Genomic DNA, 11,851 nt, shown 5'->3' with positions numbered 1-11,851 from the left:
TGTTGTTTTTTTTGCTTTATTTCTTTGCATATTTACTTAGTGGTTATTTGCTGAGTTGAATATTTATCTGTCAAGCATTTAATTTTGGTGCATTATCAGTTAAAGATTTTGAAAAACCCAATTCACCCCCTCTCTCTTGGGCTGCATAACAGGGCAAAATCATGCCTCCTTTCATCTCCAGAGTATACCCCATGAGGCATCTCTAGGGTTGGCTCCTAAAGGAATTCCGAGTGGGTTTAGTCTTAAGGAGGTTGGTGCTTTCTTTCATCTTCGAAGTCTGTTCTCGGAGGCTTCTCTAGAGTTGGCTCCGAGAGGAATTCCAAGTGGGCTCTGTCTTGAGGAGGTCGGCACCTCCTTTCACTCTAGAGTATACTCTCGGAGTCATTTCTGGAGTTGGCTCCTAAAGAAATTCCGAGTGGGCTCGGTCTTGAGGAGGTTGGTGTCTTCTCTTATCTCCGGAGTATGCACACGGAGGCATCTCTAGGGTTGGCTCTTAGAAAAAATTCGAGTGGACTCGGTCTTAAGGAGATCGATGCCTCTTTTCATCTTTAGAGCATGCTCCCGGAGGCATCTCTGGGTTGGCTCCTAACGAATTCTGACTGGGCTCGATCTTAAGGAGGCCCTAGGCATCCCAGAAATGTCTCCTTTGTTAGGGTACATGCATCCTTGGGGTGTTCCAAGTCGAACTCAATTACCATAGTCATCCAATCTGAAAGATAGACACAACAAGAGAATTATTATTAAAAATAAGTTCAGACTACAATGAGCCTTATCGATAACTAGCACAAAGGTTGTCGGAGTTCCAAGCCTGTGGGATCGGAGCGTCGTCGAGGTGTTGGAAATTGTATCCTAAATGTCAATCGTCAGCATGTTGATGATTGAATTTTGTAAATGAATCGACAAATTAATAAAGTGTTATTTGGCATTATTCATCATTTCATTGTACATCTTCAAATGAACTCTTATATGATGAAGTCCTTAGGACTTGTTTTATGATAAAGGAGGATTTATCTTCAAGTCCTTAAAACTGTTCGCGATCCAATAATATGCTGTTACTAGGACGACAGCATTATCGAGATTAGGTCGTTGTGTGACATATACGTTGGTTGTCCTCTTAACCAAGGAGTGTGGAGACACTGATATGTCACACAGGTGAAGTGTAGGAGTATATTTCACTGAACGTGATTAAATTCGGAACACTCTACTGTCAAGAGATGTTCCGAGTGTATATGGGTATAAGTTTGGCCCTCTGACATGAGACCGCAACCTGTGACTAGCAAGCAACTCACTGTATTTTGGTACCGGACTACCTGAATTTCTAATTCAGTGATGGAAAGTCACTGGGTACAGTCAAGTACTTGCGTTGTCAGTTGTGAGTCAAGATGGAATTGACCCCTCCTGGAAACAGGAGATAATGCCTTGTGTTCAATTTAGCAAAACCTTGGCCAGGATAATTCTTGTGAAGAGTCACAGGATTTCTAAAGTTGAATCACATCATGGATGCACTTATTACAAAGTTGACAGAACTCTGAAGTCATCCTAGCATTTAGGAGTCATAGGGATGAATTATACGGTAACTATAGTCCAAGAGTTCTTGAATGTTGCTTTGCAATCATTCGGCCTATCCGGACGTCGGGTACCATTGCTAGATGGTCATTTCGATTAGTACAAGAAGTTGTTCTTATGCTACCGGCTTAGGTTCGAACCTATGGGGTCACACGCATAGAAGTTTCTAGGTTGATAAAAATGACTGATTGATGATTAAGAATCATTCAGGGGTAATTTGGTTAAATCGATTGACAAATTATCCCAAGCAAAAGTTGTATTAAAATAATTATTGAATTATTGGAGGATTAATTAGCAATTAGATTGCTAATGAACTCAATTTGATTGAGTAATTGGGCTTAGGTTGAGCAAAATTAAATAGGATTCAATTTGGGCTACAACAGGATTTGATCTAATTGGATTGGGTTCAACCCAAGTAGATTGAGCTTGACCCAATTGATGAGACTTGACCCAATTGGATTGGGCTTGATCCAAATCAATTAGAACACCTTATTTGATGAGTATTTTGAGTCCAAACAATCAGAATTGGATAAGGAGAAGAATTTCTAAATTTTAGGAACCCATCATTATCTTCTTGGAGAAGAATAACACCTTGATTTATCCCCAAGATTTCCCACGCCTATCCTATTTATTTTTGGCCAAAAATTGGCATGAGAAGAGAGGAGGCGTGGGGCTATATTTTCTATAAAAATGGCACCTCAAATCTTCCTAAAAAGATTTATATGAATTTTCTAATTTGTAGGGACAGCATGGTGCATGAAATAGGGTGGTCTGCGGCTGAACTTTCAACGCATGAATTCCTATCTTTTAGGGATCCAAAATATATGAAATTTGGATATATTTATCTCCTCTTAGCTTTAAAATTATCATAATTTTTTGGAAATTTTATCAGCCAAATTAATTAGCTAAATTAGGTGTGAGGTGTGGGGGGGTCTTTTGGCTATAAAAGACCCCCACGCCTAGGGTTCAAGATATACAATATTTAGAGGTCTCAAAAAATTCTAAAAAAAATCCCTGAGGGCCTCCATCCCTTCTTCTCATTCTTCCTCACGTCCATCCTCCATCTTCTTGAAGAACAATCAAAGGTTGAGTGTTTGGAAGGAGAAAGCTTCAGCCATTGCAGTGTTCCTGCGCGAGCTAGCACTCCCACGGAAAACGATTTACCTAGAGCTTCGCGTGGACAATCTATAGAGGCCGGACACATGTACGGCTGCAAAGCGTGATCAAGGAATCATCCAAGACCTCTAAGGAATCAGGTATGAGATTTGATCTTATTAAAGTTAAGATTAGATCTTAAACATGGTTGCTGAAATTTCAGGATTGCTGAAATTTCAGAATTGTATGTTAGACATACATTCATTGTTTCATGTTTTACATAAACATTTAAATCATGATTCTTAATTTTGTTGTAGAGATCTGATCTCTAGCATGCATGAAAATTAAATAGTTTAATTTTTAAATGCTTCCGCTGTATTTTTTTTGAAAATAAATGCATGCAGCCCGCAAGGGTTACTTTCACGAGGTGCCCCAACCTGTATGCTGAAGACCTTTGGTTGCTAGGTTTCGAGTTTCTTTGAAGGCTTGAGTCCAGTGATGAGCACCTCGTACCTAGTTTCGTTATTTGAGGTGGAGGATTCGAACCAAAGAGCATATTTCATGACTACCCCGTCAGGGCCGGTGAGTATGGGACTAGCCCGCTGCTTCCCAGGTTCGATGACCCATCCACATGTAGAATTTATGGCCGCTCTATGGTCTTCTTTTTTAGGAGCTCGGCTACCTGAGGCACTTAGGGCCTCGGCGGGTCCACCAACGATGGTGTTGATGACGCCCGTTATCGGACGATTATTGATTTGTTCTGGGGGTGGCAGATTAGAGGTCAGGGCAGGCGCTCCTCGACCGTACCAAGCACGTATGTACCGGTCTAGCCGCCTAACCTGAATGTGTGCTTCGATTTCATCCTTGAGCTGAACACACTCTTCAGTGTCATGGCAGCAGTCCTGCTAGATGCTGCAGTACTTCTGACCTTTCCTAGTCGACGGGCCTTTCATCGGATGCAGAGGGCACAGGTAGCCTCAGTATTCGACCTCTATAAGGATCTGGGACCTCGGGGCAGTAAAAGGGGTGTACCTCTCAAAATTTCGAGGAGGATTCTTGGGTTGTCGCGAGCTCCTTTTGGGTCGAGGTGCAATGCTTCTTGGCTCTCTCCACTTATCACGGCCCCTCTTGGCTCTTGGGGGGTCTTTCGCCAGCAAACTCGCGATGGAAGGCTATGGCCTCCTCCATGTTGGCATATTTGTTCGCCTATGCCAGCATTTCGGCGAAGTCCATCGAGAAACGCTTCTCCAAGGAGAAAAGAAAGCACGACAGTCGTAGGTTACTCTTCATTACTAACATCGCGACCAACTAATCTAGATCGCGAACTACCAGCGTCGCCACATAGAAGCAGCTAACATAGTCCCTAAAGGACTCTTTCTCCTTCTGCTTGATGTCGAGCAGCGCATCTGAGCCGCGGCACCATCTTCGGCTAGAGACGAAATGTGTCACAAATAGGTGGGCGAGCTGCTCGAAGAAGTAGATGGAATCGAATCGAAGCCCGAAGAACTAAAACCAAGTTGCCCTGCAAAGAGTCAAGTGGAACGCCTTGCAAAACACGGCGTCGGTGGCTCCATGCAGCATCTTCAGAGCCCTGAAGCTCTCAAGATGGTCCAAGGGGTCCAAGATCCTGTTGTACGGCTCTATCTGAGGCATCTTGAACCATGGTGGAATTGTTTTCTACATGATCCGCCTATCCTCCTGATGAAGGAAGGCTCCGAGGAGAAATTGAGGTCGTTGTTCGTCCTCGAAGACTGTCCCTTGAGGGCCTGAATCTACCAACGTATTTTCTCGATTCTCCGATTGAGGTTGGCATCCCGTCGGGATGGGGGCTCCAGGCAACGAGGAGGTGATAGGATCGACACAGAGTTTTCGCTGGAATGGGGGCTTGGAGCATGTTGGTTCCCATCAAGACCAAGACTGCTTCGCTCCCGTCGTGCCATTATCTGCTGCAGGCCCTAGACTGTTGCAATCAACGCCTGCACCTGTTGCGTAAGTAGGTTGAACTGCTCATTGTCCATAGGCGCAGCGGGTTGCTCTAGCTGAACGAGTTCCAGGCTTTGCAACAACCATTGGGAGGTCGGAGCGCGGTGTTGCAAAGCACACGATATGCTGCAAGCTCCTCGCAGCCTCATGTTGGTTGTCTTTCCTTTCAATTGATAACGTAGCTGGAGGTGATCCCTTCCTCTAGTGCCAATCTATTGCTGCCGAATTTGGACCAAGATGAGAGCGCAGCTTGGTCGACCATGAGGTTGGCTGGAAGCGACCTGAGCAGGCTGGTTGATGCAACGGATGTTGGTCACCTCTGCTGGTGGTTTGCAAGAAGTCTTCTTGCTAGAGAGTTTCCGGCAGGGACTCTTCGATGCTTAACTAAGAATAACGACGCAACAACATGGAAAGAAGTCGATTTCAGCAAAGGGTAACTTTGTGAGCAATATTGCATATGTTACATATTACATACGTGAAGACCTCCAAGCTGCCCCTTTATATAGGAGAGCTCACTTTATCGTTACCTGACCTGATGTGGCAGCAATGATGGCCAAGTAATGACCGATAGTACGGCCATAGCAAGGGAGCTAGTCCGCGTGGGTGGTGGGCAATGTTGGTAGGGCGCAGGCCTTGATGATACCACGACTGCGGGTTGTTGAGCTGTCGATTGTTAGAACTGTTAGTTCTTCTAGGCTAATGGCTTCTACTCTGTCGGTTAGATGCACGACTGGGGCCGAAGTTATTATTCTTGGTTTACGTCCGACGTCAATGTGGCAGATCTGGTTCGAGGTTGAGGTGTCCAATATTTCTTCCATCAGTGTCATTCCCATCCTTTTTTTGAAACATGCCCTATAAATGGTCAGAATAACCCCAAATTTGACCTACAAGTCTAAAACAAATCCAACAGCACACCAAGCCATATGTACAGGCTTGTACAAGCATCCATCAAGTCAGCTGACTTATTTTCAGATCCGGCCAATAATTCACTGGCCTTAATTGAAATAGAATTGATGCCATAGAGGTAAAAAATAAAGAAAAAGACTTGAATAAAGCAGATGAGAAATTTAATCAAATTACATAGTTCAAATGAGTCAAATTACACCACAAGTTTCACCAGAATTAGTGCCAAAATGCCCCAAGATTTTTGGCCAAAAATGGCACTAAAAGCATAAATAAAGAATAAGATGAACATCACCTCTAGACTGGTTGGTGTTCAGAGTTCAAATGTAGGAACTTCTGCTGTATAACCATTAGCAAGCTGGTAGAGAAGCCTTGGCAATATATTCCTGTAGGGGTCTTTCTCTCTCTTCTCCTTTAGATAGGTAATACAGTTCTTGACCTCGGACTTGACATGCATGTAAAGCTGTTGGGCTTTATATTTGTCTTTCAGCTCTTCTCTCCTCCCTTCAGTCAACAAACAGAGAGTGATAGTGCTTAGAAATGTTATCACTATATCACAAGAAAAGGACACCTTTCTTTCAAGTCTCTAAAATCCATTGCAAAAATGAGTATTTAAGTTGTTGCACAACCAGGATAAGCCTTAATTGATAAAGAATCCACAAATCCAACAGAATCAAACTCTGAAATGCTAATAGCCTAAAGTTTGTATGGTTTGGATGATTGTAATACACTATAGACTTGTTTGGTTCACGGGAAGAGGACAGAAAGGAAAGTATACTCAATGGAACAATGAAAAAATGTCTCATGTTTGGTTGGGGTTTCAAAAGAGATAGATGAAAAAGTAGCTTTTCCATAAGAATAAGATTCCCACATTTCATGAAAAAAAAAACTGTGGGATATCCAAAAATCCAACTCTCACATGGTAGAAATTGGGATAATTTTTTTCAAAAGTGCTCTTAAGCTTACAGATAGAATGGGGTAAGATTTTTTCTTTTATTAAGGGTATAACTGATATTCTATACAACTTTTTTATGGAACTAAATGTTCAACCAAACATAAGCCATTCTGAAATGTGCCACTTTTCCATAGTCAACCAAACATGCAAAAATCATTTTCTCAAGCATCATATATCTAGGTATCAGCTTCCCAAGAAAAAACATTCCGGTGAGAAAAAATTCTTCCTACGAACCAAACGAGTCCTATAAAGCAATCCATATGGTTGATAGTGTACAATTCATTTGGTCCAACCAATTTGTCAAGTTTTTAGTCCAACGAATTCCTTTTTTCAATTATCATCTGAATGCTAGTGAATCTGTATAACCTGAGACCTAAACTGAACCGTATAGCTCACACCGGGTTGGCCTGGCTAGGGTAAGCATAGAAGATCCCTATTAGATCAGTTTGGTTCCAGGTCAAGCATCAGGTAACTAAATTCAAACCAAACTTAACCAATCTATGCTATATAATATTAGAAGTATAGATTTTAATAATATATCACTTTAAATTTATCATAGTGTAGGCTCATGGTCTATGTTAATGTTTGGTATGTTGAATACAATGTCAGATTCTCTGTTGTTGTAGCACATTATATCCAGGATTTATATATATGTATTATTTGGATTATTTGGATTTTTTGTTGCATGATGTCATTAAAACATTATTTGTTAATTTATATTGTTTATCACTTAACTGGTTTTCTACAATAGATGAATATATAATTTTCCTAAAATTTAGTTTTGTTTTTTAAACTTTGCTAACCCAAGAACTAATTACTAGATCCAAATTAAAGCTGACATGGGCTGGGCTTGGGCATAAAAAATGACAAATTTTACATAGGCCAAGCCCGAAGCCCAATTAAAATTGAATAGAGTTTAGGCCTGAGGCTTGGCCCATAATTAGCTCCAATCCGAACTAACTTTGGCTGGGTTGGTTTGGTTTAGATCCAACATTATGTTGGTTGTTTTAGTTCCAGTTCTAAAATTTGAAAACCGACTAGGACTAGTTTGGTTTGGGTTTTCCCTTAAGCCAAACCAACCTAATGCCCCATTTGGATACATAGAGGGAAAGAGGAAAGAAAAGAAAGGAAACAGATAGAAGAGGAGAGAAAGTAAAAAAAAAGAAGAGAATATTGAACTTAAGTGAATAGAAGAGAAAAGAAAAGCAAAGAACTGACACAAGCAAGAAGAAGAAACAAAGATATTTTCTTGTCTCTCTAAATCTCTCCACTTATAGAGAGACTAGAAAGGGGATTTAGAGCAAAAATGTTTCTCTCCGTTTCTCTTATTTTCTCTCATGACTTACCATCCAAATGAGAGAATCTAATTTTCTCCTCTCCTCCTGTTCATAACCAAACAAAAGGAAATGGTTTCTCTTCTCTCCTCTCCTAACCAAATGGGGGTTTGTATTTTCTCTCCTCCTTTTGTCTTCTTTTCTCTCCGATACTCTAAACCCAAATAGGGTCTAAACCATGTACAGCGCTACTGCTGCCAAGCACACAGACCTCTAGGGGTAGGGCATCATGTGGCATACCTCTCATTTCAATTGGCCTTCCAAAAAGGAAATATAATCTTCCGGGAATCTTAGGCAACAAAATTGGGAGATAAAGTGCTTGATTCCGAACCTCTCCAGTCGATTCAGTCCTGTTCACACAAGATTGCAAAAATTTCACAATATATCTCAGCTAGAATGCAGAGGAAAAATGAGGACTATGGAATATTGAAAAGAAACAAAATGTAATACTTGCAGTAGCAAGGTTCATCAACATATGAGAAGCTTCCACATGGAATTAGTCATAGACATTGACTAAACTAAATCCAAATACAGGTTATATGAAAAACTAGGAGCTTATCATTTCTTTAGAAATCCACATAAATCATCAGCAGAGAAATGATTTATAGTTATTGTATTTGTCATTAAATCATATAGAATAAAATTTGATGCTCACACAAAAATAGAAAGCTAGAAAAAAAGCTAATATATGACCAGAACATAACAAGAAAGGTGAGAATGCTGCTGCAGATGGTTCTAGTGAAGAAGCCCTGTCTGCAGAAGCAGTTTATGATACCTTAGTGAAAGGATCAGTCAAGATATCATGTATTCAAAATTATAAATTAAACAAGACTACATGAGGACAATGTCTGGTATGGCTAAGAGTCCCTACTTGATCCATCATATCAAGCAACAGAAAAATTAACATGTTTGACACATCAAGAAATATACAAGTCCTTAACCCAAAGTCCAAACCACATCTTTTTTGAGTTTAACTTATGGCGATATGAAACCTCATGGTTACAGCTCATGATGCATGAAAATTTAGGCACAATCAGTTTTCCTTTGATGCACATAAACTCATCTGCATGAAGTACTGGACCGTACCTCAACCTCACAGCATCTTGATTAATCCTCTTGTCCAGAATGTCATAAAATGGAAGATTAACAAGATCGTCATAATCAAGCAGCATCTGAAAAAGCAGTATGCAGACACCTATTAGTTATCAATTAGAAACCGAGTACAAAAAGTGAGCTCCAGATATTAAGTATGCTCAATTGTTGTGACTATTGATTTATGAAATTTGTCATTAGATAGAGGAGCATGCAAGTGAAGTGAAATCATTCTTCTTGCATAAGCTTATTGGAAATCTAACCAAACTTGATCACCATACAAGAAGAGAGTGTGTTGAGGATTAAGCCTGTTGGTCGCTAAAAATGAGTTCTGCTGCATTATACAAGATCCAAAGCTAGATCCAAGAGCCTAAAACTAAAGCCATTCACTTAGCCCACTTCCCCATTTTTTTTGTTACTCCACCATTCCCAGAATCCTGAAATTCATAATTTTATTGACTGTTGTTCAATATATTTACACTACAGATGGTACGGTTTTAATTGATCAGACCAGGGTAAGAATTAATGCTAGTTTGGAGCTATGGATGACCATTTTTTGGGACTAGGGTCTTGATGGCCAACTATAAGAATTTAGTGCACACGGCATAAACTTTAATGGAAGATAGATTGTAAACGAAAAATCAGTCACAAAAGATGGAAAAAAGAACTATAGGGACCATTTGTAAGTGTGGGAATCACTACACGAAAACTTTCATTATTATCAAAATGCCTCATCCCATAATCATTGTTTGAAGTTTTTAATTATTCTTACAGTACCCCCGCTAAACAACTTTCTTTGCACTCAAAATGCCCCTATCCTATAGACAATATAAATGTGCAATATAGATCTCAAAATATCCCTCTCCCAAGATATTATTATAGCAATCGAATATATCTTTTTGTACAAAATCCCCCTATACTCTAAATTTTGTCAACAATTATGATGCTCAACGAACAGTATCTAATTAATTAGAAGTAAAACAATAAAAGTGTGGTAATAAGCATGTGGAAACTTTCATTATTCTCAAAATAACCCTATCATATAATATAATGAAATTTTTAGCTATTCTTGTAACACCCCTCTTAAACAAATTTCTATTCTTAAAATGCCCCATCTTAAAACTACATAAGTGTGCCAGTGTAGATCTTAAAATGTCCCTTTTCCAAGATAAAACTATTCTTATGATACCCTTTCTAAACAACTTTCTTCTTGCTCAACAATGCCCCTATCCTAAAGACTATATAAGTGTGCTAATATAGATCTCAAATTATCCCTCTTGCAAAATATTCTTGTAATAATAAAATACATCTTTTTGCCCAGAATGCCCCTATGTTCTAAATTTTGTTAATGATTATGACTCTCAATGTGTAATATCCAAGTAATTGAAACTACATAAGTGTGGGAACAAGCATGAGAATACTTTCATTATTTTCAAAATGCCCCTTTTCCATAATAGCCTTATAATGTTTAAAATTTTTAACTATACTTGAGATACCTCAATGTGCCATTCAATCCGGAAGCCCAGATCAAATTTATATGGAATTCAAAACTTGACCTCTTATTAAATATAATCAAAAGCTGTTATATTCATTAGCATATTTTAGCAAAATAATTTTTTTGTTTGTATAACTACTTATTTATATTTAAACTCTATTGAGAAATGTTTGTAGTTAGAATTTTTTTTATTGCAAAACCAGTTTTCCTTGTACTGCAAATTAGTCCCATATGCAATATGCACGTGCACATTAAATAGTGCAAAAAAGAATTGGGATGCGGATATGGTATCACGGAGAGTATTACAGCAAGCTCAATGAAATGTAAATTCATACTGATTGACACATGATGAAAAAATTGGAGAGGTTGTACAAAGCAGCTAAGCTAGATACATAATATGAAGTGGCTGTTAGGTTTAGTGGCATCATAGGAGGAAATGAATGAGGCAACATTCTACCGAAGGGCCTTGTGAGGAGGGTTAGACAATTAGAAGTAGGTTTGGTGAAAAGAAGTATGCCAAGAATCTAAAGACACTTGTGTCAAAAGTTATATTAATTTGCAGATATGAATGGTAGAGAAGTAATTGAAGCACAAATTTGATTAGCAGCATGAAATACTCCTGGAGAAGCTTTTAGTGTTATGTTAATCAATTGTAAAAAATAAATATGTTCAATCCTTTGTCAGAGCCTTCTTAATCTACAGCCATGGTCTATCATGGTCAGGAAACATTCTACAGGGGGGCCTTGTGAGGAGAGTTAGACATTTGCAAATAGGTTTAGTGAAATGAAGTCTGCCAACGAATCTAAAGACACTTGCGTCAAAAGTTGTACTCACTTGTAGATATGAATGTAAGGAAGTAATTGGAGCACAAATTTGAATTAGCAGCATGAAATACTCCTGCAGAAGCTTTTAGTTTTACGTTGATAGTCAGTAATAAAAATTATGTTCAAACCTTTGTCAGAACCTTCTTAACCTAAAGCCATGGTCTATCATAAAATCCATTTTGTTTAGAAAAGGTTTGGTTCCCTAGGTTGTTGACATAAAAAATCTTTGGAAGATGATTTTTGTGCCAGTCTTTTCTCCACAATTTGTGTATGCATCTTACTCGGATGGCTTGGATTTAAGGTTGTAACCAGTCGCCACCAGCTGTGTCGTACTAGCTCGACTGTAATTTTAGCTAAAGGCAATGGACTTGATTAACCACAAAACAGAGTTCCCAGTTTCTATGCTTTCCACAGTAAAGGGAAGAAGGATTTTGATAATTCTTCCTCATTGTTGACATCCTTCGTTTGTACCCACCGCCAGACTTCTACTTGGCACACTACTCCAATCAAAGTTGCTCGCCATCATTATCCATCTAGCCATCTGGATGATGCTTTTCCTGCCTTCCACCTATCTAGTTGCCTTTCTTTGGTTTACTTTATTATT

The 11,851-nt window shown here is 39.2% G+C and overlaps 1 protein-coding gene across 2 annotated transcripts in view; it reads right to left on the bottom strand.

Annotated features, from left to right (window-relative positions):
• Positions 1-5,669: 5,669 nt before the first annotated feature.
• The window catches only part of LOC103715323 (acyltransferase-like protein At1g54570, chloroplastic), a 44,425-nt gene continuing 38,243 nt past the window's right edge, over positions 5,670-11,851 (bottom strand). For both annotated transcript variants that reach the window (XM_039129891.1, XM_039129890.1), the window contains 3 exons: positions 8,923-9,008; positions 8,077-8,186; positions 5,670-6,051 (listed from right to left, as the gene is read on the bottom strand). In XM_039129891.1, the coding sequence (XP_038985819.1) occupies positions 5,861-6,051; positions 8,077-8,186; positions 8,923-9,008 (387 nt within the window). In that variant the 3' untranslated portion in view covers positions 5,670-5,860. The remainder of the gene's footprint in view (positions 6,052-8,076; positions 8,187-8,922; positions 9,009-11,851) is intronic.

This window comes from Phoenix dactylifera, chromosome 9, assembly GCF_009389715.1.
Source record: "Phoenix dactylifera cultivar Barhee BC4 chromosome 9, palm_55x_up_171113_PBpolish2nd_filt_p, whole genome shotgun sequence".
NCBI lineage: Eukaryota > Viridiplantae > Streptophyta > Magnoliopsida > Arecales > Arecaceae > Phoenix > Phoenix dactylifera.
The sequence above is the reverse complement of the archived record's forward strand: the minus strand, read 5'-3'. Positions and strand labels throughout refer to the sequence as shown.